General features: G+C 42.2%; 1 protein-coding gene across 2 annotated transcripts in view; it reads left to right on the top strand.

The window, feature by feature from the left end:
- The window catches only part of PRKCA (protein kinase C alpha), a 611,673-nt gene that overhangs the window by 537,461 nt on the left and 61,151 nt on the right, over positions 1 to 13,061 (top strand). For both annotated transcript variants that reach the window (XM_030208456.1, XM_030208455.1), the window contains 2 exons: positions 5,040 to 5,213; positions 9,718 to 9,809. In XM_030208456.1, coding sequence (XP_030064316.1) covers positions 5,040 to 5,213; positions 9,718 to 9,809 — 266 coding nt within the window. The remainder of the gene's footprint in view (positions 1 to 5,039; positions 5,214 to 9,717; positions 9,810 to 13,061) is intronic.

Here is a 13,061-nt window from a genome sequence, read left to right as displayed (position 1 = left end):
GCAATTATTTATAGAGAGAATAATTTCTTCCAAGTTGCACTTGGATCTGATTAAAAAATGGGCTTCGATCTCGTAACTGGAGTCATCTGAAACTAATTCTGACCAGCCTATGAACTTGACTAGTAAAGTTCTAATCAGTTGTAGACATGCCCTTCACTAACAGGACAGTTTTGTTTAGAAAATATACAGCTAGATGCTCTGCATTTGGAAGGTCTAAGGTAACTGTCTTGGAGCTACCACAGATATTTTTTACATTTGGAACATTATGGTGCTCATTTTCAAAGCACATAGACTTACAAAGTTACATAATGTGATGAAATGCCTAGCCACCTGCCTGGGGTTACCCCGCGGCCACTTAGAGGGTCTATCCTCAGCACAGCCCAGGTCCGCCTGCTCCTGCCGCTTTTGCTCTGTACTAGCACCCTCCTCCCACCGACTGGGTCTCAACCTCTTCTGGGTGAGTCTTCGCTCTCAAATTATCCGCAGTGATTTCTAGGTTACTGGAGGCCACACTCCCAGTGGTCCCACAGTTCCCAGAAAGCACTCACAGACCCTACACACAAACCACCAGGATTCTTAATCAGTCCAGACAAGCAGGGCGAACAAACAATTATGTTTATTCTCATAAAAATATTGAACAGTGAAAGTGCAATCAGCAAACAATAACAGGTATCTGAAATATGGATCAATTATAAAACTAAATAAACATTTGTTTACTTTCTAAAAAGTACCTGAGGAGATCAGGAAATATGCTGCTCACAGATTATCAAACATAATTGATCACAAGGCCTCAGCAGTGAGATCTGTCTCTCTCTTCTAACCTGGCTGAGACTGGGGAAAAAGCCAGTAAAATCCAAATGAAATTGAGCCAATCAGAGCCCAGAGCAACAAGTTATAAAATTATACTGCTCAACAGTACTGTAGATCACTTCCTCACTGAGTGAAACTAAAGAGGGAGCAATCACTTTTCTATAACAGCTTTAACATAAAACATGCACCACCTGCTGGCCACTAGAAGAAATACACTTCAGGAAATAATTAAGGGGCCTTTTATAGAGTGTCAGTAATCTGCAGGAAAAGGGCCCTATGCTAGCGGTGAGGGCTGTTTTTACCGCAGCGGGTTAAAAAAAACCCCAGTATACATGGTGAGAGAACTCTTACCGCATGGCCATGCGACAGGGAGCCCTTACTGCCACCCATTACGGTGGCGATAAGGGTTCACGAGCTAACCCAGCAATGCCAGATTAGCGCTGGGTTCCCGCCGCGAAAGCCATTTCTGGAGGTTTTCTTTTTCCCCCGGAAATGGTGCGCACTTAAGGCGGGACTACTGCCAATGGCCGCATTGGGCCAGCAGTAGTCCCAAAAGACCGAGCAGTAAGCCTGTGTTGAGCTTACTGCCACTCTGTAAAAGGGCCCCATAGTAACCTGTGTAACTTTGTAAGTCTTTGTGCTCTAAAAATGATTCTCCATATTTTTCATCTAGTACTAGGGATGTGCAATCTTTAGGTGGCTTATCCAAAAAAAAAGTGCATATAAAATAGATTTAGCACAAGTTACTCTATGAATTAAAGTGGATAAAGCTGATTTCATTCTTTAAAAAGTTCTAATGCAGCTAGTCTTATTTTTTGTTAGAAGAAACATAGTAACATAATAAATGACTGTACGGTCCATCCAGTCTGCCCAACAAGATAAACTCATTTTACATGGTAAGTGATACTTTATATGTATACCCCAGTTTGATTTGTCCTTGCCTTTCTCAGGGCACAGACGTAGAAGTCTGCCCAGTACTGCTCTTGTACTAAAAGTTCTGAAGATTCTGGAATCCTAAAGAGTTACAAGATTCTGGAATCCCAATTAGTAGCAACATTCCATGTAGAACCCCAAAGAGTAACATAGTAACAAGGTAAATGACGGCAGATAAAGACCTGAACGGTCCATCCAGTCTGCCCAACAAGATGAACTCATTTTGCATGGTATGCGATACTTCATATGTATACCCCAGTTTGATTTGTCCTTGCCATTCTCAGGGCACAGACCGTAGAAGTCTGCCCAGTACTGCTCTTGTACTAAAAGTTCTGAAGATTCTGGAATCCTAAAGAGTTACAAGATTCTGGAATCCCAATTAGTAGCAACATTCCATGTAGAACCCCAAAGAGTAACATAGTAACAAGGTAAATGACGGCAGATAAAGACCTGAACGGTCCATCCAGTCTGCCCAACAAGATGAACTCATTTTGCATGGTATGCGATACTTCATATGTATACCCCAGTTTGATTTGTCCTTGCCTTTCTCAGGGCACAGACGTAGAAGTCTGCCCAGTACTGTTCTTGTACTAAGTTCTGAAGCTAACATCGAAGCCCCTTAAAATTTACACTCCAGCCCATCCCTATATATTCAGTCACGATCAGGGCGTAGACCGTAGAAGTCTGCCCAGCTCCCGTTTTGTTTCCAATTACTGGCGTCACCACCCAATCTCCGCTAAGATTCCACGGAACTATTCCTTCTAAACCGGATTCCTTTGTGTTTATCCCACGCATGTTTGAATTCCATTACCGTTTTCATCTCCACCACCTCCTGCGGGAGGGCATTCCACATATCCACCACCCTCTCCGTGAAAAAATACTTCCTGACATTTTTTTTTGAGTTTGCCCCCCCTTCAACCTCATTTAATGTCCTTTAGTTCTACCGCCTTCCCGTCTCCGGAAAAGGTTCATTTGCGGATTAATACCTTTCAAATATTTGAACGTCTGTATCATGTCACCCGTTTCTCCTTTCCTCCAAGGTATACATGTTCAGGTCAGCAAGTCTCTCCTCGTATGGTTTGCAACGCAAATCTCATACCATTTTCGTAGCTTTTCTTTGCACCACTTCCAGTCTTTTTACATCTTTAGCAAGATATGGCCTCCAAAACTGAACACAATACTCCAAGTGGGGCCTCACCAACGACTTGTAGAGGGGCATCAACACCTCCTTTCTTCTGCTGGCTATGCCCCTCTCTACGCAGCTTAGCATCCTTCTGGCCACAGCCATCGCCTTGTCACATTGTTTCTTCACCTTCAGATCCTCCGACACCAACACCCCAAGGTCTCTCTCCTGAGTCGAGCTTACTAATCTCTCCCCTCCTATCCGGTATCTCTCTTTTGGGTTTCCGCACCCCAAGTGCATCACTCTACACTTCTTGGCATTCAATTTTAACTAAAACAATAAACAACTGGAAGTAACACAAACAGTTCCCTGAGTCAGAATTATATATACATAAAAATGTACTCAGAGCAAACTCAGAAACAAGAAGCTAATTATACTCTCATTGAATACTCATAGGAGTTCTAATAATGTGCTCAGTCCTTGCCTATTCCAGCCATTATATCCCCAAGGGAATATGTGGCAGTGTCACAGATGGAACCATCGTAGCACATTAATTGTTCCGCCTCCTAAACATTGTATGTACATACAGTATAACGTAATCCAGCTTAAGTTTTCCAGAAATAATACAAGCATATATGATTGATATTCAAATAATGCCACGCTTACTTAATACATGTATGCATACACACTATAAATGTTCATATGATTCCTTATAATAGTTATTACAAAAGGAGATTTACGGAACTGTGCCTAGATCACTTACTACTTTAAAGGGACCATATAGAATAGGTGTGGGGATTAAATCAATCAACAATCTTCATATCATCCCAAACACTAAAGAATGAAATCATTTTTAGTATTCTCACAGTGTGTCCATTACTAACTCCATCATGTTTAAGTAAGCGGGGATCTTCAGAATTTATAACAGCAAAAAACCATCTAAAGAACTTTTCAGTTATACTGATGGTGCTGTTCACCTCGTCATAGATCAACCCGTTTTCTCCTAATTTCTTATTTATTTATTTATTTATTTTCAATCATTTCTTGAATAAACTTCTTCTTAAAAATGTCTTAAATACTTTTTAAATCTTTTTCCAGAAGAAATGGAATACTGTAACTTAGCTTTGAAGACACTTAAAGCAGCATTGTATCTCCAATTTAAACCTCTACCGACTTGGCCAGGTTTCGAAGGTCTTCTTCAGGGAAGAGGTTTGCTAAAAAGAGAAACAGTACATCAAAAAAGTATATAAAATCCCATCAACCACAAATAGCTATTCCTAAGAGTAAATTCACTGTGATATACCATTTAAAACTTAATTTGTTCTATGACAAGGTGAATAGCACCATCAGTATAACTGAAAAGTTTTTTAGATGGTTTTTTGCTGTTATAAATTCTGAAGATCCCCGCTTACTTAAACATGAAGGAGTTAGTAATGGACACACTGTGAGAATACTAAAAATGATTAGATCACTTACTAAACACAGACAACTGGTAGTAAATGTAGGTCCCTACAGAAGACAGCAATTATGCTCATATACTAATGTAGAAACTACATAAAGGTATACTACTTCCCTTGAGGATAGGTAGTGCTCGTGTTCAAACTTTACATGTGCTCCTCTCCTCCATTTTCAAAACACAGTTTTCACAAACTTTATTTCCCTTTAAAAACTTTAATAAAGATTCAATGTTAGGCACCGTATATAAAATCTCCCCATTGCCCTTTGGATCATAAATTTTTGTTAACTTTTCCGACAGTTCGTTCATCAACTCGATCCAATTATCTATTAAACCTGGGCTTTCCATCTGTTAATCGGATTCATTTAAAACGTTTCCGTGTTAGCTCTTTTTAGTTATATTGCAGCTAAATTATGGAATAGTATTCCTGTATGAATTCGGAGCATTGATTCGTGCTGTCAGTTTAGAAAGTGTTTGAAAACTTTACTGTTTGAAAAAAATATTTTTGAAGACACGGTCTGTTATTGGCATCTGAATTTTAGTGCAACCCACTTTGATTCCATTTGGATTAAGCAGGATGTAAGAGCTGGAAATGGAATGGAGGGTAGCACACAACTTTTCACAGCATTTATAAAATTGGGGAGGGGGGGGGGTGTATGTATAGAAAGAAAAAGTCTTGCTTACTTTTTCTTTTCTTTTCTTTTTTTTTTTTTGTAGGTGATGCTGGCAGACAGAAAGGGGACAGAAGACCTTTATGCCATCAAAATATTGAAAAAGGACGTAGTGATTCAAGATGATGATGTAGAATGTACCATGGTAGAAAAGAGAGTTTTAGCCCTTTCAGATAAACCACCTTTCCTAACACAGCTGCATTCCTGTTTTCAAACAGTGGTATGTCGCTCTCCTTTATCTGCGTGCTGTACCCTCACTACTTTCTGAGTTTTCCATTTTGAAATACATCTTTTACAACCTTGCCCATCAGCTATCTTTAGATTCTGAATACTGAAAGGTTGTGACACAAAGAGCAAAGGGAAAGTCCATGGAAAAGAAGGAAGCCGGAAAGTTTCCTGAGAAGCGAGCATAATTTTAATGGGATTTTAATGTACGTGATATTGTATTAAAGAAATCCTAAGGTTCTACCAGTATTCCAAGCTTACATGATGTTCATTTCCTAGTTATAGTCAATAGAAATAAAACAAAATAAAACATGGAAAAGAAAATAAGATGATACCTTTTTTATTGGACATAGCTTAATTGCCCCATGTAAGCCGCATTGAGCCTGCCATGAGTGGGAAAGCGCGGGGTACAAATGTAACAAAAAAAAAATACATTTCTTGATTAGCTTTCGAAGGTTGCCCTTCTTCGTCAGATCGGAAATAAGCAAGTGTTGGTAGATGACCATATATATATATGTGAGACTTCAAAGCATTTCAGTGACAGTCTAACAGGATGGGGGTGGATAGGTGAGAGGAGGGTGACAAACAGAGCAGTACAACTTTATGGTTTATAATGGGCTAGAAAACCCAGATCTTTGTTAAGTCCTGTCTGGTGGGTGTCAAAATATTCAATCATTCTGACTTCAAAGGTTTTACGTTCCTGTATTGTTTTAAAGTTACCTTTCAGGATTCTTACTATGAAATCACTGGTACAGTGTTCTGGTTTAATTTACATAGATATCACATGAAAAATGCTAGTGCAAGCCAGGATTCCACTCCTGTGGGGCAGCACTTTACAAAACCAGAACACTGTACCAGTGATTTCATAGTAAGAATCCTGAAAGGTAACTTTAAAACAATACAGGAACGTAAGACCTTTGAAGTCAGAATGGTTAAATATTTTGACACCCACCAGACAGGACTTAACAAAGATCTGGGCTTTCTAGCCCATTATAAACCATAAAGTTGTATTGCTCTGTTTGTCACCCTCCTCTCACCTAGCCACCCCCATCCTGTTAGACTGTCACTGAAATGCTTTGATGTCTCACTTATATACAGTGGGGGAAATAAGTATTTGATCCCTTGCTGATTTTGTAAGTTTGCCCACTGACAAAGACATGAGCAGCCCATAATTGAAGGGTAGGTTATTGGTAACAGTGAGAGATAGCACATCACAAATTAAATCCGGAAAATCACATTGTGGAAAGTATATGAATTTATTTGCATTCTGCAGAGGGAAATAAGTATTTGATCCCCCACCAACCAGTAAGAGATCTGGCCCCTACAGACCAGGTAGATGCTCCAAATCAACTCGTTACCTGCATGACAGACAGCTGTCGGCAATGGTCACCTGTATGAAAGACACCTGTCCACAGACTCAGTGAATCAGTCAGACTCTAACCTCTACAAAATGGCCAAGAGCAAGGAGCTGTCTAAGGATGTCAGGGACAAGATCATACACCTGCACAAGGCTGGAATGGGCTACAAAACCATCAGTAAGACGCTGGGCGAGAAGGAGACAACTGTTGGTGCCATAGTAAGAAAATGGAAGAAGTACAAAATGACTGTCAATCGACAAAGATCTGGGGCTCCACGCAAAATCTCACCTCGTGGGGTATCCTTGATCATGAGGAAGGTTAGAAATCAGCCTACAACTACAAGGGGGGAACTTGTCAATGATCTCAAGGCAGCTGGGACCACTGTCACCACGAAAACCATTGGTAACACATTACGACATAACGGATTGCAATCCTGCAGTGCCCGCAAGGTCCCCCTGCTCCGGAAGGCACATGTGACGGCCCGTCTGAAGTTTGCCAGTGAACACCTGGATGATGCCGAGAGTGATTGGGAGAAGGTGCTGTGGTCAGATGAGACAAAAATTGAGCTCTTTGGCATGAACTCAACTCGCCGTGTTTGGAGGAAGAGAAATGCTGCCTATGACCCAAAGAACACCGTCCCCACTGTCAAGCATGGAGGTGGAAATGTTATGTTTTGGGGGTGTTTCTCTGCTAAGGGCACAGGACTACTTCACCGCATCAATGGGAGAATGGATGGGGCCATGTACCGTACAATTCTGAGTGACAACCTCCTTCCCTCCACCAGGGCCTTAAAAATGGGTCGTGGCTGGGTCTTCCAGCACGACAATGACCCAAAACATACAGCCAAGGCAACAATGGAGTGGCTCAGGAAGAAGCACATTAGGGTCATGGAGTGGCCTAGCCAGTCACCAGACCTTAATCCCATTGAAAACTTATGGAGGGAGCTGAAGCTGCGAGTTGCCAAGCGACAGCCCAGAACTCTTAATGATTTAGAGATGATCTGCAAAGAGGAGTGGACCAAAATTCCTCCTGACATGTGTGCAAACCTCATCATCAACTACAGAAGACGTCTGACCGCTGTGCTTGCCAACAAGGGTTTTGCCACCAAGTATTAGGTCTTGTTTGCCAGAGGGATCAAATACTTATTTCCCTCTGCAGAATGCAAATAAATTCATATACTTTCCACAATGTGATTTTCCGGATTTAATTTGTGATGTGCTATCTCTCACTGTTACCAATAACCTACCCTTCAATTATGGGCTGCTCATGTCTTTGTCAGTGGGCAAACTTACAAAATCAGCAAGGGATCAAATACTTATTTCCCCCACTGTATAGTGTCATCTACCAACACTTGCTTATTTCCGATCTGACAAAGAAGAGCAACCTTTGAAAGCTAATCAAGAAATGTATTAAGTTATGTCCAATAAAAAAGATATCATCTTATTTTCTTTTCCGTGTTTTATTTTGTTTCATTTCTATTGATTACCTTTAAAAGTGGACTAACACGGCTACCACACCTCTAGTCAAAAGTCCAAACAGACAAGACCCAATATTTGGAAAATGCTGAGCTCCTAAGTCAGTCTCCTAAATATGTACCCTATTTTCAGTCAAATTTAAGCAGTAAAAAGGGCCATGCACTAGTGGTGGAGGCTGTTTTAGCCACAAGCTGAGGCCCTTTTTACCGCAGCGGGTAAAAAGGCCAAAAAAGAAATGGCCATGCGGTAAGATTGCACTTACCGCATGGCCATGCAGTGGGGAGCACTTATCACCACCCATTGAGGTGGTGGTCAGAGCTCCCGCGCTAACCCAGCGGTAACCGGGGAATGGTAAAAAAAAAAAAAAATGAGGACCTATTTTCCCTAGTTCCGGAAATGACATGCACTGGACCGGCGATATTCCAGATTGCTGCGCGGTAAGTCTGCACGGGCTTACCGCTGTTTGATAAAAGAGCCCCTTAGGAGCATAACTTTTCATCTGAAAATTCATCTTAATTTAGGAGCTTAAAAATGATTCTCATATATTTAGGTCTGACATTCATTTGCCTGGGTTTCTGAGGCTAGTGCTTAGCTCCTAACTTCCACCCATGTCCCTCCCTCCCCGACACACATTCACTCAGTGGTGTACCAAGGTGGGGGCGGTCCGCCCCGGGTGCACACTGCTGCGGGGGTGCCGCGCGCCAGTCAACGTTGTTCGTTTCCATGCTCCCTGTGCCCCGGAACGAACAACAGTGACCGGTGCGTGGCACCCCCCCCCCCCCAGTGGCATGCACCCAGTGGGGGGGGGGGTTCTTTCGCTGGGGTGGGGGGTGTCCTTTCGCCGGGGGGGGGGGCTGCACCGGGGGGGCGGGGCGCATCGACGAGCTGCCCTGGGTGTCAGCCCTTCTAGGAACGCCACTGCACTCACTCACTCTTTATGCTCCCAAATTTAAGAGTTTGTTGAAATTTTGAGTACAAATTTATGCTCTCAGCCCTACTGAATTTTTTGTCAATTTTTTTTTTTTTTTTTTGTTACATTTGTACCCTGTGCTTTTCCCACTCATGGCAGGCTCAATTTATGAGCATAACTCAGTTAGAAGCATAAATCCTTTGAATATCAAGCCCATAGTAATCAAACAAAAGAATTTCAATTAAGGGTAACCACTGAAAGGTAAAAGAAAACTCTTAAATGAAGTGTCATTACTTTCTACCCCAAATTTTAAAAAGAGGAAAAGAAGGCCAATAAAACGTAGCCTGAATAAGATATATGAACTCTTATAAAATCTGAAATTTGGAGAACAGGCAAATAGCAGACAGCTAGATTCTAATTAGAGAGCTCTTTATATAGTGCTTGCAGAGGGTTTCAGATGATCAGAAGCAGGCTGAGCCTTGGTTAATGGCCTTTCCCATGTGGAGGCTTACATCAGTTTTCCTAGCACATGTGATTTATATCATTGAGAAAAGCACTCAAAGTAAATGCAACCTCACAGTGGCCATTGATCTAGCTAATTTAGTGTCATTTTATTCTCTTCTCTGAGCCTAGACAGCCCCAGGGATTTAAGACCTTCTTAAGTGAAGTTAGCCTAAGTACACATCAGTTAACTCTTCAAGCACCTTTCACTGTGTTAAAGCCATTTGCGTTAACTGTGTTAATCCTGTATCCTAGGATCGTCTGTATTTTGTCATGGAGTATGTAAATGGTGGGGACCTCATGTATCACATTCAGCAAGTGGGAAAATTCAAGGAACCACAAGCAGTGTGAGTACAATCAGTAGTTTAGACAACCATGTTACACTGTACTGTTGTCAATCAATAACTAGAGCTAGTAGAATATGACTTGGTTCATAAACAGATCATTAACTAAGATATCTACTTATTGTCGATGTTACTATTATCGGAGGAAAAGCCTCAAACAAATGATGGGAGACTCCTTTGTTAATTCATCAATCGACTTAAGAGAGGCCCATAACATTCATCACTGGCACAAAAACCTACTGTCTTTAATACTCTTGAGTGTTTGGCCAAGGTTTTGACTCCTGCATCAGGGTCCGTGGTATACATCGGCTGGAAGGATCTAGCTATGAAAATTCCAGCCGATGTATACCACGGACCCTGATGCAGGAGTCGAAGCCGTGGCCAAAGTTGGGCCGTGGTTTGTGGGAAGAGATTAAGCAGAAGACTGGATAGCTGGAAAGATAAGTTTCTTTTCATATTTCGGTGTAAGAGCCACTTGAAAAAGTATATACAAACATTCAAGAGTATTAAAGACAGGAGGTTTTTGTGCCAGTGATGAATGTATGGGCCTTCCTTGATTGATGAATTAACAAAGGAGTCTCCCATTATTTGTTTGAGGCTTTTCCTCCGATAATAGTAACATTGACATTAAGTAGATATCTTAGTTAATGACACTGTACTGTTGTCCAGACTACAGAGGATGGCAGTAGATACGATCCATTTGGCTTACCCATTCTACTCAGTTGCCCCTACCTGTGATGATTTTTAGCATCAGGCAGCTGTTTTGAGTTCACTGAAGTTAATTTATCCTTTGATAGATATAAAGGAACAAAGGTTGTTAAAAGTTGCAAATGAAGGTGTGGATTGTGTTGTCTGCCATGTGTTTGCAGGGAGGGGGAGAGGTGTGATCTGTGTGGCTCATCGGCAGCCAGCCTGCTCTTTGATCTCATTTTGCACCTGGATGAATTGCATTTGCTCTGTAAATTTGTTCCTGCACATTTTACAGCGGTTGCAGGGGGTCAGCCAGAGATTGAGAATTATTACTTATGATATCATGTTTTCTTTGAACAGGAGTGCTCACTCCTTTGCTACCCGGGTGCTATAGATGCTCTGTTCAGCTTCCTGTGAGGAACTGACCTCCTGATGCCTTCCAAAGGGGAAGAGAAGTACATTCAGAGGCCAATTCACTGTTCCAGTGGGAGGGGGTTACAAAATCACAGCCTTACTTTTATTAGGCTGCATTGTATGAATTCAGTGACAGGACCATAAAGCGTTCCTTGCAAGATCGGATGAAGAGCAATTGCTGTCCACAAGAGCGGTTGAGACTCGGGGGCCCTTTTACTAAGGTGCGCCGAAAAATGGGCTGTGCTAGTGTAGGCGCGTGTTTTGGGCACGCACACAGATCCATTTTTTCAACACGCTTGTAAAAAAAGGCCTTTTAAAATTTTTTTTGCCAAAAATGGATGTGTCAAAATAAAAATTGGCGCATGTCCAATTTGGGTCTGAGACCTTACCGCCAGCCATTGACTTAGCGGTAAGGTCTCATGTGTTAACCGTGTGGTAATCGTCTACGTGCGTAGAATGATGATTACCGCTTCACTTCCATGCCTCTCGATGCCATGCGATAGCATATCACACAGTACAATGCTGCTACTTAAGGGACCTGATACAACACCGACGAAGAAAAGAACTAGATCCCGGTAAGAAAAAACTTTGCTTTCTGGTCCGTCCTCAGTCTGGCCAAACTCCAGCCAGGCACATTACAGGCCTCCTTCTACGCACCCTGATATCACGCAATGAGAACCAGTTCTAGAATGCCATCTGGGCACTTCGATTCCATTATAGAATACGAGCAGAACCCAGTATCGGCAGGCATAATAGTTAGGCACTGGCGGTTACACCAGCCTTTGATGTGATGTAACTGTGGGCAGCAAGGGAGCGTGTAAATTACTGTAATATGTAAGTGGTGTGCATAAGTGGAAGCCCCATCCACGTGAAGGCCCCTTTGCATTTACATGTTATGCCACTAACTGCTTTTACCTGTGTTCAGCAATACTACTACTACTACTACTACTTAGCATTTCTATAGCGCTGCCAGGGTTACGCAGCGCTGTACAAGTTTAGACAAGGGGAAGGACAGTCCCTGCTCAAGAGAGCTTACAATCTAAAGGTAATAAGCTATGTAGTCAGTGTAGGTATCTGGCATGGGGAAGGTGGTTAGGCGCCAAAAGCAAGGGAGAAGAGATGGGCCTTGAGTAAGGACTTAAAAATGGGCAGGGAGGGCGCATGGCGTATGGGCTCAGGAAGTCTGTTCCAGGCATAAGGTGAGGCGAGGCAGAAGGGGCGGAGTCTGGAGTTAGCGGTGGTGGAGAAGGGTACAGATAGGAGTGATTTGTCCTGAGTGCGGAGGTTACGGGTGGGAACATACGGGGAGAGGAGGGTAGAGAGGTAATGGGGGGGCTGCAGATTGAGTGCACTTGAAGGTCAATAGGAGAAGCTTGAATTGTATACGGTAGTGGATCGGGAGCCAGTGAAGCGACTTGAGGAGAGGGGTGATATGAGAGTATCGGTTCACGCGGTAGATAAGACGTGCGGCGGAGTTTTGTACAGATTAAAGGGGGGATAGGTGGCTAAGTGGGAGGCCAGCGAGGAGAAGGTTGCAATAGTCAAGACGAGAGGTGAGTGGACGAGAGTTCGGGTGGTCTGTTCAGAAAGGAATGGGCGAATTTTGCTAATATTATAGAGGAAGCTGTGTTCAGCAATAGTGGTATATCAAGAAATAATTCAACATAAACTTAATATGAGCCCGTACAGAATAATGCTTGGGTGTTCTGCTGCCACTGATCAATATAAATATGATTCTTAATAACCGCTAATTCCCCATCATGGGTTCAGTGTGGTGTACAATTAGTACAAAGCATTTACAACAGGGTACAACCATTAAAACATAAAACAATGTACAGATAATGAAAAGAGGGTACTCAAAAGTAAAAGCAAAGTAACTAAAGATAAAACTAATATAATTAGTACCTATCAAACAAAAAGATCTTAACCTTTTTACAGAATTTAAAATAATTGTTTTCCATCCTGATATAACAGGAAAAAGAATTCCAGCCCAAGTGATGCATTAAATAAAGTTGCCTTGTTATATACAACTAGTAAAAAAGGCCCGTTTCTGACAGAAATGAAACGGGCGCTAGCAAGGCTTTCCTGGGAGTGTGCATGTTTGAGAGAGTGTATGTGAGAGTGACTGTGTGTGAGAGAGAGAGTGAATGT

Source organism: Microcaecilia unicolor, chromosome 6 (assembly GCF_901765095.1).
Source record: "Microcaecilia unicolor chromosome 6, aMicUni1.1, whole genome shotgun sequence".
Lineage (NCBI taxonomy): Eukaryota > Metazoa > Chordata > Amphibia > Gymnophiona > Siphonopidae > Microcaecilia > Microcaecilia unicolor.
The sequence above is the reverse complement of the archived record's forward strand: the minus strand, read 5'-3'. Positions and strand labels throughout refer to the sequence as shown.